The sequence below is a fragment of the Lissotriton vulgaris genome, chromosome 2_1 (genome assembly GCF_964263255.1).
Source record: "Lissotriton vulgaris chromosome 2_1, aLisVul1.2, whole genome shotgun sequence".
NCBI lineage: Eukaryota > Metazoa > Chordata > Amphibia > Caudata > Salamandridae > Lissotriton > Lissotriton vulgaris.
Genome location: NC_141687.1, coordinates 386,106,459 through 386,124,766, shown reverse-complemented (window position 1 = coordinate 386,124,766; position 18,308 = coordinate 386,106,459). Strand labels below are relative to the sequence as shown.

Sequence of the window (18,308 nt, the reverse complement as noted above, 5' to 3'; positions counted from 1 at the left end):
TTAGGATTAGAAAATAAAGAGAGTAAACCCCCTTGTTTTGTTGGTGCAGAGGAACTGGTTCTATTGCACTTTTTTGTAGCAGAGATACTACTTCTATCTTTAACATTGATAGATGTTCTTGTGACATTGGACGCTGTTTGGGTGGTATGTTTGGGGGGTAGATATTAGTTCTAGATAGTAACCTGACTGAATAATTTGTCGCACCCAGCTGTCTGATGTGATGTTGATCCATGCAGGAAGGAATTGTTGCAGTCTTCCCCTCACAGGAGTGGAATGTTGGGGGGAAGGGCAGGAAAGTCATTGGGTAGGGGTAGAGGCAGAGCGGGAGTTGTTGGTTTTGCCTCTGCCTTTGTTATTGTTACCCCTGTAACCCCCTCTCTGGTAGCCCTTAGTGAATGTGGATTGGCTAGGGGTCTTGTAAAAAGTGGAGGGACTTTCAGAGGAGTAGCCTCTAGTGTTGCCTCTGTATGATGAGCGACGAAAAGAACATCTGGGAGCTTGCTGCTGCAAGGCTCCCATAGATTTTGCTGTATCAGTGTCTTTTTTCATCTTTTCTAAAGACACGTCGACATTTGGGCCAAATAAATGTGCCATCAAATGGCTGGTTAAGGATGGAGTTTTGTACTTCATGTTTAAAACCTGAAATACGTAGCCAAGCATGTCTACGTAGTAGGGTGCTGGTATTGGTTTCCCTTGAGGCAGTATATGCAGCATCTAGGGCACAACGAATTTTTGTATTTGTCTGGTAGGTGTTGCATTATGGACTCTAGTTCATCATAATGTGGTCTGTCATATCTGGCCAGCGACGCTTGGGTATTGGCAATGCGTCAGATATTAGCTGCTTGTGACGCTGTTCTTTTGTCGGAGGCGTCAAGTAGCTTAGATTCTTTGTCTGGTGGTGAGGCCTCACCTGATGTCTGAGAATTAGCACGTTTACGTGCATTAGACACTACTAAAGAGTCTAATGGTGCTGGACCTTTAATATAGACTGGATCTGTGAGTGCAGCTTTATATTTTTTCTCAACGCGAGGATTAAGGACCCTTGACCTGACAGGATTCTTAAAAACTTCTGTTGCGTGCATGTTGACACCCATAATCAATCATAGTAGATATGCACGTAAGAAAATACCCAAGAGGAGGAGGGAAAAACAGAGGCTCACCTTATTTAAAAAGATTACATAGAACCGCCTGTTCCACAGACGTGTCTGCATTGCTGGCAGCCTCCAGACAGTAGGGATTGGTAAACGTGTGCCTGCTGGACCACGTAGCAGCTCCGCAGATTTGATGAAGAGGCACACCAGCAAAGAGAGCAGTGGAGGAAGAGATTGCTCTAGTAGAATGTGTTCCCTGAATTGTTTGTAATGGTCTGCCTGCATGCTGTTGACAGAAACAAATTGCAGCAGAAATCCAACGAGCAATGGACTGTTTGGATATTGGGTGTCCTGTACGCATCTTTCCATAAGCTATAAAGTCCTCTGTAAATAGAATTTGAGACACCTCTTAACATCAAGAGTATGCAAAGCCCTTTCCGCAGGTGATTGAGGATTAGGAAAGAAAGTCTTTAAAATGACCGGTTCATGGAGATGGAAGTCCGAAGGCACTTTAGGCATAGAAATGGGTTAGTGCGTAGCACTACCGAGTTCTTGGTGAACTGAAGGAAAAGCGGTTTAATAGTGAAGGCTTGAAAGTCGCTGACCCGTCTTCTAATGTAAGAGCCAACAGCAGAGATACTTTCCATGAAAGAAACTTCAAATTTGCCTTATGAATAGGTTCAAAGGGGTGACGCATGAGTTGTGAGAGCACAATGTTAAGATGTCAGGATGGAGGTGGGCTGCGGATGGGAGGAAACATGCGAAACAATCCTTTGAAGAACTGCTGAATGATCCTACAGGAGTAAAGAGAGTTGGAACCATCCTGTTGGAATCTTGACATAGCCGCTAAGAATACTTTAAGGATAGAATGGGAAAGGCCTGATCTTGCCAAATGTAAAAAGAAAGGCAAAATTTGTTCCGGTTTTGCATGGATTGGATGAATGTTGGGGGCTTGACACCATAGGCAAAATCTTTTCCATTTGAGCCTGTATGTCTTTATTGTGGAAGGCACTCTAGCATTGGCCAAGACTTCCCTACACACCGAAGAAATATCTAGGTGAACGAATTCGAGGCGCCAGGCCGCTAAGTGCAGAGATGCAGGATCCGGGTGGCAAATCTGCCCGTTCTGAATGCGTAGAAGGTTCAGTATTGGTCGCAACTGAATGGGATTGCATTCATAGAGGAGGAGGAGTTCGGTGAACCAGAACTGGCGAGGCCACCTGGGAGCTATGAGTATTAGGTGACAAGACTCCTTCATTTTCCAGAGAACCCTGGGAACCAACGGTATCGGTGGAAAAGCGTAAGCATAGATCCGCGACCAGTGCATCAAAAACGCATTCCCGCACGATCCCTTGTGGGGAAGCCAGCTTGCGAAGAATTGGCATTTGCAGTTCGGACTGGTCGCGAACAAGTCTAAATTCGGTCGACCCCACCTCTAAAAAATACGATCCAAAGTTGGTTGATGGAGCTCCCACTCGTGGTTGGAAATTGCCGACCTGCGGAGGGCATACGCGAGAACGTTGGAAACTCCCGGAACATGGACTGCTGTCAGACTTATCTGATGTCTAATCGCCCAATCCCACATTTGCTGGGCTTGCTGAGACTGTAAAGCAGATCTTGTCCCTCCCTGTTTGTTCAAGTAGTGCATACTTGTCGTGTTGTCCATCCGGACTGATGCTCCGAGAATGATGGTGCGAAAAGATGTTAGGGCTAGGAAGAACGCTAGCACCTCTAAGAGGTTCATATGCCAAGTTTGTTGCTGAGCACCCCATTTGCCGCTTACTGCGAGTCCTTGCAGGTGTGCTCCCCATCCTTCGCGGAGGCGTCCGTGGTGACGACGAAGCTTGGAGCTTTCAATAGGAATGAGCAGCCTGCTGTCACATTCTTTTGCAAGTCTACCAGCATAAAGCTTCCCTTATCCGAGGATTGATTTGGATGAGAGCGTAAGGATCCTGAAGCCTATAACCACTGTTTGTTGAGCTCCTCTTGCAGAGGTCTCATCTTGAGACAGCACTTGGGGTCCAGGAGAATGCAAGATGAAAGCATCCCCAGAAGCGACTTGAACTGCCGGACTGAAACTCACCTTTTTGATCGCAGTAGTTGGGCGAATTTGCAAAGTTTCAGTTGCCTTTTGTTTCAGACGAAGGCTTGTGTCAGCAGACGAAGGCTTGTGTCAGCAGACAGTGTATGGTGGCTCCCAAGAACGTTATCCTTTGTGATGAGACGAGGTGAGCCTTGTCGAAATTGATGGAGAGGCCCGAGATTGGAAAAGAGACAGACATCTGTGAGTAGGGCGTTTGCGAAAGAATTCGCCTTGATAAGGCAGTCTAAGTAAGGAAAAATCTGAATTCCCTCCAGTCGAAGGTGTGCAGCCACTGGTGCTAAGACCTTGGTAAAGACACGGGGCGTGGAACGTAGTCCGAAAGGAAGGTCTTTGAACTGAGAGTCCCTGCCAGCCACTCTGAACCTTAAGAACTTTTTGTGTCTGGATAGAATTGGTACATGAAAATAAGCGTCTTGGAGGTTGAGGGTGGTCATGTGATCCCCTGCCATGAGGAGTAGGAGGATTTCTTGAAGAGTCAGCATCCGGAAGCTTAACTTTTTTAGGTATTTGTTGTGGGAGCGAAGATCTAGAATGGAGCGTCATTCTCCCGATTTCTTTTTTATTAGAAAAAATCTGGAATAAAAACCGGTTCCTCTTTGCAACCGAGGAACTATTTTGATTGCTCTTTTTCGTAACATCAAATTTATTTGGGAAAAAAGCTCTGAGAGGTGAGCTGTAGGTGTTCCTTTGGGAGGAGAATTCGGAAGAAGTTTTACAAACTCTAGAACATGGCCTCTGGCAACAATGTCCAAGACCCATTTGTTTGTTGTTATAGCCGACCAGTTAGAGTAAAAATGGGAGATTCTTCCTCCAACTTTTAAAGGGGTAAGCAGTAGAGCAGGTGGCAGTTGTCGCTGCTTCTTGGATGTATCACATCTGCGGTAGGAAGACTTTCTTTTGTTTTGCGAATAAGAGGTAGATGGTTGCTGCCTGAAGGATTGTTGGCGCTGGGAAGAGATACTGAAGAGTTCCGAGAGATCTTGCTGTCTCTGTATCCTTTTTAATGGCCTGGAGGGCCTCGTCAACATGCTGACCAAATCAATAATCTCAGCCGAGATTCGTTCCTCCTCCTGAAGGATTTTGAGCGCCTCTGACTAAGAGGGCTCAGGTAACATGTCGATGTATGGAGAAATGTCCGACCACATCTGTCTATCGTATCGTTTTAAGATAGCCAGTGAGTTAGCTGTACTGACGGTCGTTGCTGCCATAGTTGAAACCTTCTTCCCAATAGCGTCTAGACGTCTCCTATCCCTATCGGGAGGAGCTGACACCGGAGAGGAAGGATTCAGCGCTCGTCGGCAAGCTGCTTGGGCAATAACGGAATCTGCCTTTGGCTGACCTATCAGACATGCTGGCGAATTGTCTGGTGCGTTGTATTTCTTCTCAAGGCGGGGCAGGACTACAGGAATAGAAGCAGGTGGGTTCATAACATTTAGTCCTGCCAAATGAAATCAATAATAGGGCTAGACCGTATTTGTTTCTTCGGTTGATCTTTAAAATCATAAAGGAAACAATCATCCTTCTTAGTTTCCATAGGAAGGTGAAATTGTTGTGTTGCCCTTTACATGAGAGGATGAAAACCTCCAAAGTCAACAGGAGGAGAGTGGACAGGAGTAGAAGGAGACAGAGTTTGGTATTCATCCCATTCCGTAAGGAGTGATTTGTCATTCAAGTCTCCTTTCTCCCTATCGTCGTCAGTGGTGTGAGCATCCTGAGAGTGATGTGAAGGTACTGGAGAACGTGGTCTGGGCAACCTCAAAGCTGGTGAAGACTGAGGAACGGGTGAGTGCGGTATAGAAGAAGCCGGTCAGATGGTGGGAAACTGCGATAATAATTGTCAAACATGTATTGCAGATAATTTAGAAGAGCCAAAGGCATTTGGGCCATAAGGATTGGATCTGGAGCCGAAGGAACCGTCTCTGGGCAAAAATCATCATCTTGATCCACATCTTGATACTTAATGAAGAGCTCCGAAGGGCTCCTGGCAGTACGAAACCTATCACACTCATCCGATTCTTCATCATCCTCTCCAGAATCCAACAACTACTCAGGTAACACAAGAGGAACTTTAGTAGGGGAGATGTGAATTGGAGAAAGGACCTCCAAGGAAGATCCACATCTATGTAACAAAGAAGGCGCTGCTGTCGACGGAGGCAACAGCGTAGACTATGTCCTAGACGATGTAGAAGATGCTGCAGGTGTAGACGAAGACCAAACCTGAAGAGCTGTGCATACAATAATATTATTTTATTTTAATTTTAACAAAAAGAGAGGAAGGGAACAAAAGGCGCTCCTGTCCCCCACAAGGTAATCAATGAAAACAACAAAGGAGCGTCAAAACCAAGCTTATAAGCACCTAACAGGCGGATATAGCATTAAAGATATGTGAAGATGCTTGATGTGAAGAACTTTGAGCACAACCCTAACATCTTCAATAGAATTCTAGTTGTAATATGGAGCCAATGGTATGGTGTCTACATGAATAAGGGTGAGACATGTTGTATACAAAAGAGGTGGGTAGTATGATTTTGCAGAACATATAGTATTTACCTAAAGTTTCTACTTTGAAATACCATACTTTTAATGCTAACATTTTCATTAGTATTTTTAATTGCAGCTTAACCTGCTACAATGCACTAAATGAAATTTCAAATTGACTACTCCAACAAATATGGTTAATTTTATAGCAACTTGGCCCCCTTTGAAAAAAGATGACCTGCTGTACCTCAAAGGAAATTTCTAAAAACAAATAGTTGAGGGGGGAAATGTTTTCATTAGACGTGGCCTAGGTAACTACTTGGGTCACATTTCAGTCTATTGTTTTTACACTTTGTAGACAATGACCTGATGAATGCAACGCAGAACTGGTTTTGAGGTACTTAGGACTAATCAGAGAAGTATAGCTTGATTCTTACGGCACAGTGAGTCAGGGGACCCATATATGGGAATATGTCTCATGCTGACAATAGCAAAGTGGTCATGGGTGGAATGCCTGAATTATTGTGAGCCACTAGTGATTACTCAAGGCTGCATTGCAGTCCTTTTTTTCTTTTTTTTTCTTTATGTCACTCTAGACAGATACCTCTCATATGTAAATAAGCCACGGTGTGGTTCCAATAAGAAAAGTCTAGCAGGCCAGATCGCTTTAAGAATTGAGGCACTTGCAACTCAAGACCAGGTTCAGCCCACTTAGGCCTCATCAATAAGGAATAGTTTGAATTCTATGGTGTTGTGATCACACAACGTACATCTGGGCATACTTGTAACACTTCGGGCATTGCAGTCCATCATAGTTTGGTTGCCCAATATGCCATTCTATACAGGGAAGTTTGGGCCAGCTCTGAACTGCCAGACAAAGTTCCCTCCAGATGTGAAAACAAGCAACCTCAGACCAGCTTTGGCAGGTTTAGGACTCATTAGTGAGGTATAGCTTGGTTTCGATTGCATAGAGAGCAGAGGATGGACTTCCTGACCTACCTTAGAACTTATGGAATCGTACTAAATTGGCACTGGGATTTCTTGGTCTGCAGACTGTAGACCAAGACCAGCAATTTGAAAATCATCTTCAATATAGCTCTATCTCAATCTTAAGTTTAAATAGCTCAGTTAAAAATATGAAAGAACTACTCAAATGAGCCGGGTACCATCGTTACTACTTGGCACAGCTTATGACAGATTTGCTGGGGGACTTTTCACTGAATCAAAAATACACAACAGAGTATTCATACTATTTGTTTGAAACACAACAAAGTGAAAAATCCTGTCAATGTAAGAATGCACCTATATTTTTCACCACGGGTATTGTAAACAATACTGAATCGTGCACAATTAACTTTTGAGGACAATATTTTCTTACAGCTACTTGGAATGTGAAGAGTAAAGCAAGAAGCAGCAGAGAAGACAACATTGCATTTTAAGCTATGACTCCAGTTTCAGAACTGTTAATGAAATACTACAAAAATACATATCTGTAAAATGTATATCAAAAATGTTTAATTTAGAGGTTTTTGTGACATAAATGAACAAACTCCATCTTTATTTGCCTCAACTGATAAATACATTATAGAAAGGTTTACTTTTTCAAAGTAGTCATTTGTCAAAGCAATAATTTTGTGTTTTCAGAAACATGAATTGTTACTCAAGTAATCACACTGGGCTATATTTGACTGAGGGCAGCTGTTGGTTTACATCCTTGCAAGGCAATCAGTTTACATTTACTGCCGGTACCTTACCTGCCCATTTTGAACTCCTCAGGTTTGTAGCCTAAGTGCTTCACTAACACTGCCACTCCATCGAGTGCCCGTCCATCCCAGTGTGGCCACGTTTCTGGACACAACGACTTGTACCTGTAGCCAGGAGCAGAAGACAGTAAAAAAACATTTACTCTTTTTTGTAAATCTGTGGTCACATGATCGTACAGTAGAGATGTAGAGAAGCGTCCCCAAAAACGTTATTTCCCACATCAATGTTTCTTTTTCTTCTTCCCCTATCCTCCCCCTCATAAGGAACTTGAAATGATACAACCCACATTTGAGTATTGAGGCTAAGATGCCAACAAAAAAGGGAGGTGAGTAAGGAATATGAGGCCTTTCCAAGGGCCATCAGTGGTTATCTAGGCATCATTTATGGTGCATATTGTCAGGTATCATAAGTGCTGCACGGCCAAGGTACTGGTGAGCTCCAACTGGATAACTGAGCTACTTCCTTTGGGCATGTGATATTCCAGTGCAAGTGCAGTGAAGCAGTTAAGGCTTTTAACAGGAGGTTATAGAGGTTAGAAAGGTATGCTCTCATGTAGACCAGGTAGAGTCACTGCTTTTGCCCAAGCGTAATCCCTAACAATACCCTGCCAGTATTTCTTAATGGCTGCTTATAATTGTTCTTGTCACAGGGACGGCAGGTAAATAGTGGATCAGTGGCGGACATGTTCTACTTGGCGATACTGCACTACAGCCCGTGGTGACACAGGGGTCCTAAGCCAAAATACAACCTATAACATGTTTATAGAGTGTATGTCACAGATGCTGGATTACTTAAAAAGTATGGGCACTGTAGTCAATGTTATTCTGTGAGGCTGCACGCTACTGGACTTGCTGAACAACAAGACTATTCGGGCTTTCTACTACGATGTCTCTTTCTACTATGATATCTCTAAGAATGTTTCTACATTGCAGTCATGGTACTCGGGTACCAGACAGAAATGACAGAATGTACCAACTTTGCGACAGATCTGGCTGCTAGTTTAATGATTTGGCGCTGGTTGAAAAGCTGCCCAATTCTGTGGTCTGAAACCCCAGCAGCTGAGTGTCTAATCATATAAAGTTGGAAAACACTGTTTACCAAAAGCTCACCACTCAATCAACGATGGTCACATGGAAGGTAGCCAGTGGTGCAGTGTAAGGTTCTATCAGGGTCTCAATCAATGTCCAAGTCAGTGGTAATCATGGGTTAGGTCTGCAATAAGGATGAGCTTTAACTATACCCAGGTAATGCTTGTCTGAGATTCGCTTTTTTATTTAGCTTCTGTAAGCAGGTTGTACTGTGGTATCTAGTGATTTTGGTCTTTTAAGTGTCCTCCATGCAGATTCTCCACACCTTTGGACTCTGATCCTAGTATCAAGGAAAACATTAAAGAGGATTTCCAGCTCCTCTTTTATGGGATAGTTCAGCACCTGCTCTTTCCAACGATTACAGCAGGAAGTCGTCTTCAAATAGTCCAGGCTTGGTCTCCCACTTGAATAGGAGAAAGGTGTTTCATGTGGTGTGCAAAGTCAGGCGGATGTCCAAAGGCTCTAAAAAATACTGGGTCCAGAAGTCCAATATTTATACCACTTTTAGAGCACAGCTAAAAAGCATGAGCCAACCAAAGTGTATCCTTTTCAACATTTCAGGACTTCAATTAACCATGGAGAAGTGGGTGTACATCTTTGGCCTCTTTCATGAGCTTCCAGAGCTGATGCTCTAAGGTCAGCCAGACCAGCAGACCAATACCATTAATAGAGGACAGCAAGCAACACAAGAAGAGGGGGGCAATGTGAATTTCCTCAAAGCAGGAGGAACACTGCTCTGAGAAAAGGGAAGGGGATGGCAACTTCCCCCACCTGCCAGTTCTAACTAGTTGCAGGGAGCCTCAAACACAGGGAAAGAGCATAAAGTCATGCTCACCCTGTACCCCAATTAATATCACCATTTCCTAGTGTTACTGTGAAACACCCACACATATGACGCACCTCCCACACATGAATATAATCAACTGACACAAGGGAATATTTTAAGAGAGTGCCAGTAGGTAGTCTAGCTGTAGTCCTACAGATAACATAGCCTATGCCCCAGACTAATATCACTGTACCTCCACCACCAGTCACCTCATACTTGCAGTGGGTGTGAAGTACCTACCCTGACTAATTTAGGGGATACCCTTTCAGTGACCCGGTCAGCAGACTTTGGCTATACTGACAAAGATACACGAGAAAATGTTCAGTGCTCCAATATACTTGTTGATTGTTAAGATCACTTTAGACCAAGAAAAAAGACAATGCCAGAAACATGTGCAGGGCAGGCACAGCTTTTTTTCCCCTGCCGTGTCATTGGCTGCTAGAAGATGGCCATCACAACAGAGCAAAATAGAAATAGTAAGAGTGGATTTCAGTTGAGTAGAGGGGAAACTGTTTTTTTTAAGGAAGGGATGGTGGTCGCACACAGCTGTATTCGTGGTCAAGGAACAAAGGATCTGAAGTTGTCCTGCCCACTTGGCTACCTGCAAGGAAATCGCCATCTTGAACAGACACACATAATGTGCCCCAAATGGAAACCAGTACCCCTGCAAGCTTTCATCTCAGCACATGCACATGAAACATGAGCAAATGTGCACACTAAAGAGAATCAAATACCAAAGTTACAATGTACTCATCAGACTTTTATGGGGATGGCCAAGGCCTACAACTCTGAACTATTCATTCACTGACACTAATCACCAGTCGCTCCTCTGCCAGGTATGAGGGGTGGAAGCCGCTCTCGGCCACAAGTGATAGCAGACAACAATTAAAAGACTCTACCACAGAATGACCGAAATAATATTAGAGTATCTTCAGTAAATATGTAGGGTCTTGAGTCCATTGGTGTGAATAAAGAAGTTAGGTGACAAGAACTGAGAGAGAAAGCTCTTAAAAGTCACCCTTAGGACTTCAATATCTGTGAGGGATGAGGTGATGAAAGGAGAATCAAAGTAATAGGAGTAATATTTGGCAATACCTGAAACATAGAGGCAGTCAGCGATTACTGGGAAGCATCCTTTTTGGGTCCTGTTTTTTTTTTTTTTTACCCCCGATGTCTCCAGGCCTTACTACTTGTACATTAACAGTTGAAAGAGAGAGAGTAAACAATTGGACACACTCAACAAACAACAGCATTCAGCGAAGGCTTACTCTATTAGGTAGAGCGGGCTAGAAACTCATATACTGTCTGGCACTGTATTAACATATATGTCTGGTCTGTTCTATACGATCTATGAAAAACAGATCAATGGAACAGTTAGATCTACGGCACACAAAAATGGACTCTTCCAGCAGCACCGTTGGAGGCAGAGATATGATTCCAAATGAGTTTAGAACCTCTACACGCTAGATCTTCTATAATGCTGACACTGTTATTCTGAATGTAGGCCGATTTGGGAACTTTACGACTTATCAGCTAGGCTTACATCTGGACATTAGACGTACAAAAGTGCTAGACCGAAAAACAATTGAGCCACTTAGATATGATAAGCTTGCTCCTCTATCTTTCATGGTCTCTGGCTCCAGGTTCACTGTAGATTTGAGTTTCCACAAACATTTAATCCCAATGTCCAGCACAAAACCCACCTAGCATTGTATACTGGAACAGGGTTCCACCCCAGGCTCTAGTGAACAATACTATTGGCAACTGGGCAATACTTTCAAAGTTCATTAGCCAGATACAGACGACGACTCATGGTAACTGGTTGCACGCAGAAACACAGTCTCCTACAGTCCAGGATCTAATTGGGGATGCTAACTAGATTCTCAAAGTCTTTTTGAGATCTAAAGTTTTTTAAATGTCCTCTGCTCAATCCCCTGCAAACCTCACAATTTAACAGCCTATATCGCAGGGATTTTGGCCATGGTTTTTCAATGGTGGAGACACCCACTGGACTCCTAGGTTTCATCAGTTCCCAATGGGAATTTGACTTGAGGATAGGGTTGAACGCGATAATAAAACGTGGGATTTTTGGAACCATAAGGGCTAGAAGGATTATGTTTATGGTTCCAGAACCACCATTCCCACCTCTAGCGTATGTCTGTGTGTTGCAAGATGTCCCAGACCTTCTGGGACTTGACATAATAGGTACAGGTCCCAGGTGTTGGGCAGATTAATTGACCTTTTTCCACCTCGTCTTCTATACAGTGGTTTAGTTCCAGTTAACATGTTTGCTCTTCATTAGTGTACAGAGTACCATGGAAGTCTAAATGATGTACAACCTGGTGGAATGCTCCGGCCTTTACTGTCCTCTGCTGGTCGTTGGGAAGCCACAGCCAACTTGAAGGCTCTTTTTTTTGGCAGAATAGCAGCTTCTCTTTGTGTCTAGTTTTCCCATCTTGGAACAGGAAAGCAGTAGCAAGAATGTGAAAAGTCTATAGGCTAGAACTGCTGCCAGTAGGGCATGATTCACATTTACACAGGATTTTGTCCAGTTTTCATGGAGAAACTAAATAAGGTTCGCACAGCGAGGGCGGGGGATCAACTTTTTGTCTACCGTCCTCATACATTCTTAGGCATGGTATGAGATCGCCACAAACATTTCTTTTTAGAATTCAACAGAGAAGTCAGCACTACCTCAAGATCAGCCTCTCCACACAGCTCTGACTCCGGGGTGGAAGTCCTGCATTTAGACTGGGGGCAGAAGCTGGTCCTGGATATCATTTCTTAAGCCAGTGCAATCTTATCAAAATAGTTTTGATTTTTCCACATTTGCTATTGAGGTGTGAAAAGAGTAGAGATCTGAATTTAAATTCTTGTTGAATATCATTAGTGCTAAATGCCAGCCCTCCTGTAGATCATATTATCCTTGGTATATCTCCCAAGGATGTGTCTTCAAATTCTGCAGTCTTACCTCCAAGCTTGGGAGGTCAGTATGCATATCACTGCATTGTTAATTTGTTTAGCCATTCATACTCCCCCTGAATATCTCTCAAAATACCTAGGGGGCAGACACAGACCCATTGTATAAATTAGTCTACTATGCACCCCCTACGTTCCTCCTTGTACACCTCTTCTAGCAGTGGATGAATAGTGCCACTATCTTGTATGCTTCACATAGCAAAGGAGATCAATCTGTATTTTTACAGAAGCGTGATCCGATAAGGTGTGTGATATCCGCAGTCCAGGTGCTGATGTCTTTAGTGCCTAAACAGTCTTGATGACATGTCATTAGCTGTTGAATTGAAAAAGTCTGGAGTAGTCAGGTGTTTGTGCCCTCATGACATAAATAAGATCATGTAGCTCTAATATCGGAATCAATGCTGTTGTAGTAGCTGGTGGAGGTAGAGAGTCATCAGGCTGCCTAAGCAGTGTTCTAACATAACCGTTAACAACTCCCCCACAAAGTACCTTCAGAGCAGCACTGCTTATCCAAGTCATACACAGGAGGTCTGATCTAATGCTGTTAAGTCATCTAGGTCTCACATCCTTATCGTCCTTTGTCGTTGTACATCTTTGAATGAATGAATACAGTGAGACATACTAACACTACAAAAACTCAGCATTCCTATGCCAACCTTAAGATATAATTGACAAACTATGATTTATTCCCCAAACGCTGACTCTCCTGATGTCCCATGTCCAGTCTGTGGTGCCTCACGAAGGGTGCATAAGATGTTCATATAGCAATGCTGAAAAAGTCTGAAAGTGACAGTCCTTCATCCCCACCCAAAGAGTCTGTCAAACTCTTTGCCAGATGACCTTGAACCCCTACATTCTTCTAAAAGTAATTTCCAAGTCTTCAGGAAATTGTGCTGTCTGACTCTTACAAAAATTCTATATGTCCTGTGTGTTTTCTGTCAGCGATCTCAACAATCCTGCAAACCCATTGAAGTTCTTCTGTTAAAACTGACTTGAGACATCAGAACTGTACCTTGATGTCAATTCAGGGTCACACCAAAAGCATATACCTTTCTGAGAGAGTAGCTAGTGCCCTCACTACCCAGGGAAAGAGACCACTGACATTGGTGGCAGTGTATTTTGAGTCAGGGGTACAAACTTATTTGCTTGTACCCTAGAGGGATTAGTTGCCTGCCGCTGCTCAGGTAAAGTTGAGGTCAATTTAATATATCAAGATTTCTTGGTCTTTACTATTTATTTATTTATTTGCAAGTTTGTACCGCGCTGGCTTCACTTCCGGAGGAGTATCTCCGCGCCTTTGGCTTCTACAGAGAATTAAGAGGAAGGGTTTTTGCAGAAGTTCTAGTCTACTGTTTAAACAGGAAGGTCTTCAACATTTTCCTGAAAGGGAGGTGATTTACACACAACCTGAGGGACATTGGGAGACTGTTCCAGAGAGATGGTCCGGCTATTGATAGAGTTTTCGTTCCATGTCTAGCTTTCTTAGATCTGGGTACACACAGAAGGCCTTGCTCACTTGATCTAAGTGTCCGAGTAGGAGTATAAGGTATGAACTTGGTGGTCAGATATGCAGGACCCATTCCGTTCAAGCTTTTATGTATGGTACAGCATACCTTAAACTTGGCCCTCTGTCTGACAGATAGCCAGTATAGTTTTGTCAGTAGAGGTTTAGATGGCGTGCGGGGAGGGGCGTTCAGGACCAGGCGCGCAGCCGTGTTCTGGGCCGCCTGAAGTCTATTTATAACTCCCTCATTGGCAGACAAGAGCAAGCCATTGCAATAGTCCAGACGACTCAGGACAAGCGCCTGAACCAATGTCTTCCTAGTTGTGTCGGGTAGTAATGGGAAGATTTTCCGCAGCATACCAATTACATGAAAGCATGCTCCCACCACCTGGTTGCCATGTTGTTTGAGAGTGAGCTCCGGATCTAGTCGGACTCCCAGGTTCTTGACAGTTTGTTTAGGTTTGGGCACTGGGCCGAGATCTTGTGGCCACCACTCTGGGGTCCAGAGCAGTTTTGCCTCACCTAACAGCATGACTTCGGTCTTCGCCACATTGCACTGCAAGTAGTTGGAGGACATCCATCGTGCCACTGCTTTCATGCCCTGGGAGAAGGAGTTTCTGACCTCAGGTGTGAAGATCTTAAAAGGAAAGTTGGGTATCATCCGCATAAGATATTGAGATGAATCCATATCTTCTCATGATGTTAGCTAGGGGCGCCACATATATTTTAAAGAGAGTGGGGCTCAAACAAGAGCCCTGTGGCACCCCCTTGGAGATTCCAACTTCCTCTGACCTGTATGTGCCCTAACTACTTGCTGGGTGCGGTCAGTCAGAGAGGTCCTCAACCATGCCATGGCTTCCTGCTTCAGGCCGATGTTAACTAGCCTGGTAGTCAAGGTGGAGTAGGAGACGGTGTCAAACGCCGCAGACAGATCCAACAGTATCAGGATAACAGAGTGACCCCTATCCTGGTACATGTGTAGATCGTCTGCGACTGACATCAGGGCAGTCTCCGTACTATGTCTGGGCCTGAAACCAGTTTGTGATTGGTCCAGCACTCCAGCAGATTCAATGTATTTAGACAAATTACTATTGACGTGTTTTTCAATAATTTTGCCTAAAAACGGGAGCAGGGATATAGGTCTAAGGTTGGTTAGCTCCTCCCATGGAGTAGCAGTATTTTTTCTGAGTGGTTTTACCAGGGCCTTTTTCCATCCTTTTGGAACCTGACCTGTGCTCAGTGAGAGGTTAATTAGTCTCTGGATGATAGGTCCCAGAACCGTGGCTAAAATGGGCATGACCCTTGCAGGAATAGTGACTATATCTAGGGCTTTTATGAAGGGTGGACAATGACTGTGTATGGCTGACTGTGCAAATAGACAGGTAAGTGAGGGTATCTATTAGACCAGGGGTACTGATTGTAGGCCCATATGGCCCTTGAGCTAACAGCAGCAATAGGCTGCTGCTTACAAAACTGAAAGAGGACAGGGGCCGAGAATTTATTTACATGTGCAGTGCTATTAAAGTGCAGAAGCACAGAAGGTATCCTGCACTGGTTATCTTTAGGAACACATTTATGTTTAAAGGTGTTGCAAGAGGAATATCAACTTCTAAAGTGAATGGGCCTTAATCAGCAGGAGAGTGGCCATAAACCAGAAGGGGGTTGCAATAAAACATCAACCTTAGGCAAACTGAGTTAATGGCACACAGGGATACAAATCCTTTAAGGAACTGTATTGTCAGTAAAAAAATTAAAAAAGTAAAGCGTTTAAAGTTTGTTATTTCCAAATACCTTTATATAAAAAAAAAAGCATAAACATGATTTGGAACCTAGGCTTGGTTACAAATGGCCTTGAATCTAGCACTCAAATTGTAATGGACTGCGTGGTAAAAACCGCGTTGTAAAGGCATGCGATGTAAAAGCATGCGTTGTAGTGACACCAATCCCCCATATCCCTTGCTATGGAACTGGAGAGCACAGAACGCCTCCCCTTGTCAGCGCATAGCCTCCACTGTCACCCTCCACTGGCTTCACAGAGCCAACTTACCACCTGTTCTAAGAAGGTGATAAATGTGAGTGGTAACCCACATGGAATTGGAACTACTGTGCATATTTATACCTGAAAAAAGGCCTTGTCTGGTTATTCCCCATTCTGTGCGATTGTTGCAGGCCCGGGAGAGCAGGGGGCTCTCCACTCAGGGGTCCAGCAACATGTCTGCTGTGTGGCAGCCTCTGCAGCCACTCAGTCCAGGCGTGGATTGTAGGTTCGGGTTCTGGAGGGCATCTGTCCGATCACAACCCCCTTATTCTTAACATCAAGGGGCTGGGAAAACCTAGAACGCCCTCCACCTGGAGTTTTGAGAAAGCCCTACTACAGGATCTAACATATCAGACACGTATGCGGGGCTGGATACAGGATTTTCCAGAAATAAACATGGGGTCAGCTTCTTTGGCTGTTGTCTGGGACACACAAAGCAGGCATCAGGGGCGAGACCTCTTGGCTTTTCAGCGGGCAAAAATAAAAAGGAGAGGCTTCTGATTAGCGATCTTCAGGAGAAGCTCAAGATTGATGAAACTAAACTAACCCAAGCAGGGCTAAACACCGAGGTTATCCAAGATGAGGTTTTCATAGCCAGAGCTAGAATAGTAGCGATTTTCTCGGAAAAATCCGCTGCAAAATGGGCTGGTATACGGCAAGAAAATTATGAATGTAGTGATTGCATAGGGCACCACTTTGCAGTTAGGACCCGACAGCATGTCTCGAGCAACGAGATACACACAATTAAACTCCAATCAGGAGAAGAGTCTAAAGATTTTGATCTGACACGTAAGGGCTTCCAGGATTTTTATGCTAAATTATACACTGAGGAGAATAAAGACACGATTGATATAATTGAGAATGACATCTTCAGATATTTGAACGAGATCAATCTCCAAACACTCTCCGCCGACACCAGCAATGTATTAGACCTAACTCCTACCTGGGAAGAGATACAGGAATCTCTTAAGTCCCTTCCCGACGGGAAAGCCGCTGGGTTGGATGGTATCCCTGTGGAACTTTAAGAGGTCTTTGCACCTTAAATCCCACATTTCTTTTACGGAATTAGTACCATCCATCTTCAGCGGTGTTTCGCCCCCAGCCTCCTGGTCTAATGCCAGGATAGCTATCTTCCCCAAAAAAGATAAATCCCCGCTTGAAATGAGTTTATATAGGCCAATAACACTTATCAACTGCGACTCCAAGATCTTTTCTAAAGTATTGGCATGCCGAATCTCCTCAGTGGTGGTATCCTTCGTATCAGAGTGGCAGCATGGGTTTATCCCGAAAAAGGGCACAACAGAGCATGTTAGGCGAGCCATTACCCTATTTGACGCCGCACAGGCAGCAGGAGACCCGATGTCATTAACACTACTGGACGCCGAAAAGACCTTCAACCGGGTCTCCTGGAGATACCTGTGGGCAGTCATGAAGAGGATGGGCTTTGGGCCAAAGCTTATACATGCTGTATAAGCGCTCTACTTAAAACCTTCGGCCTGTGTATCGATAAATGGTCAATTAACCGGGCAACTGGAGATCTCCCGAGGCACCAGACAGATCTGCCCCTGCTCCCCTCTGTTGTTTGCCCTGTATTTGGACCCTTTTATTAAACAGATCGAAAGCAACCATAACATCCCACTGATTAGCTACCAAGGCTGTAGTACCAAAATCTTAGCATATGCAGACGACCTGGCTATTACCTCACCAGATCCCTTAAGAGCCGGGCCTGGGAATTGAGGCAAGTACATTTTCAAAGCTTTCTGGCTACGCTCTTAATAAAAACAAGACCCAGATAATAACAAATAGCCAAATCTCTTGGGCTGACCATAGGGTGGTGCCTAAAGCCAAATATTTAGGAGTTTTTATTTCTTCAAATCTGGATGAAGTTGTTTCCAACAATCTACTTCCGTTCGCTACACAAACCAGGAAAGCACTGAAGCAAATAAATAACCTACACCTCACTTTAGTTGGCAGATGTAATGTCGTAAAAATGACCTATTTCCCCAAACATTTATACTATTTCCGTACAATACCTTTAGAATTTAGTAAAGCCAACCTTATGAAATTTCAACAAATATATACAAAATTTATTTGGGCATACTCACAACCCAGGAGGGCACTCAGACAACTATGCCTGCCAAAAGATCAAGGAGGCTGGGCCTTTCCCAACATCACTTTGTATTATTGGGCCGCGGTCATGCAGTACAGTTCTGAGCTAATAAAAGAACATCCTGATATCCAAACTACAGAGCTGCCCTCTCCCTTCCAATTATTGGTTGGGGAGCACCATTGGGGGTGTCTGCTACGAGAAACTACCTTTGGATACTTTAAACGGGTTAGATTCAAGACTCTGCTTAACTATTTTAAGGTTTTCCGAAGCAGCCGTAGATGTTTCGGTATAGGCAGGTATAATCATTATTCTCCCATTCTAAATAA

The 18,308-nt window shown here is 44.0% G+C and overlaps 1 protein-coding gene across 5 annotated transcripts in view; it reads right to left on the bottom strand.

The window, feature by feature from the left end:
* MYO1C (myosin IC) overlaps nt 1-18,308 on the bottom strand; it is a 576,863-nt gene that overhangs the window by 68,190 nt on the left and 490,365 nt on the right. For all 5 annotated transcript variants that reach the window (XM_086955217.1, XM_086955220.1, XM_086955221.1 and 2 more), the window contains exon 20: nt 7,428-7,541. In XM_086955217.1, coding sequence (XP_086811343.1) covers nt 7,428-7,541 — 114 coding nt within the window. The remainder of the gene's footprint in view (nt 1-7,427; nt 7,542-18,308) is intronic.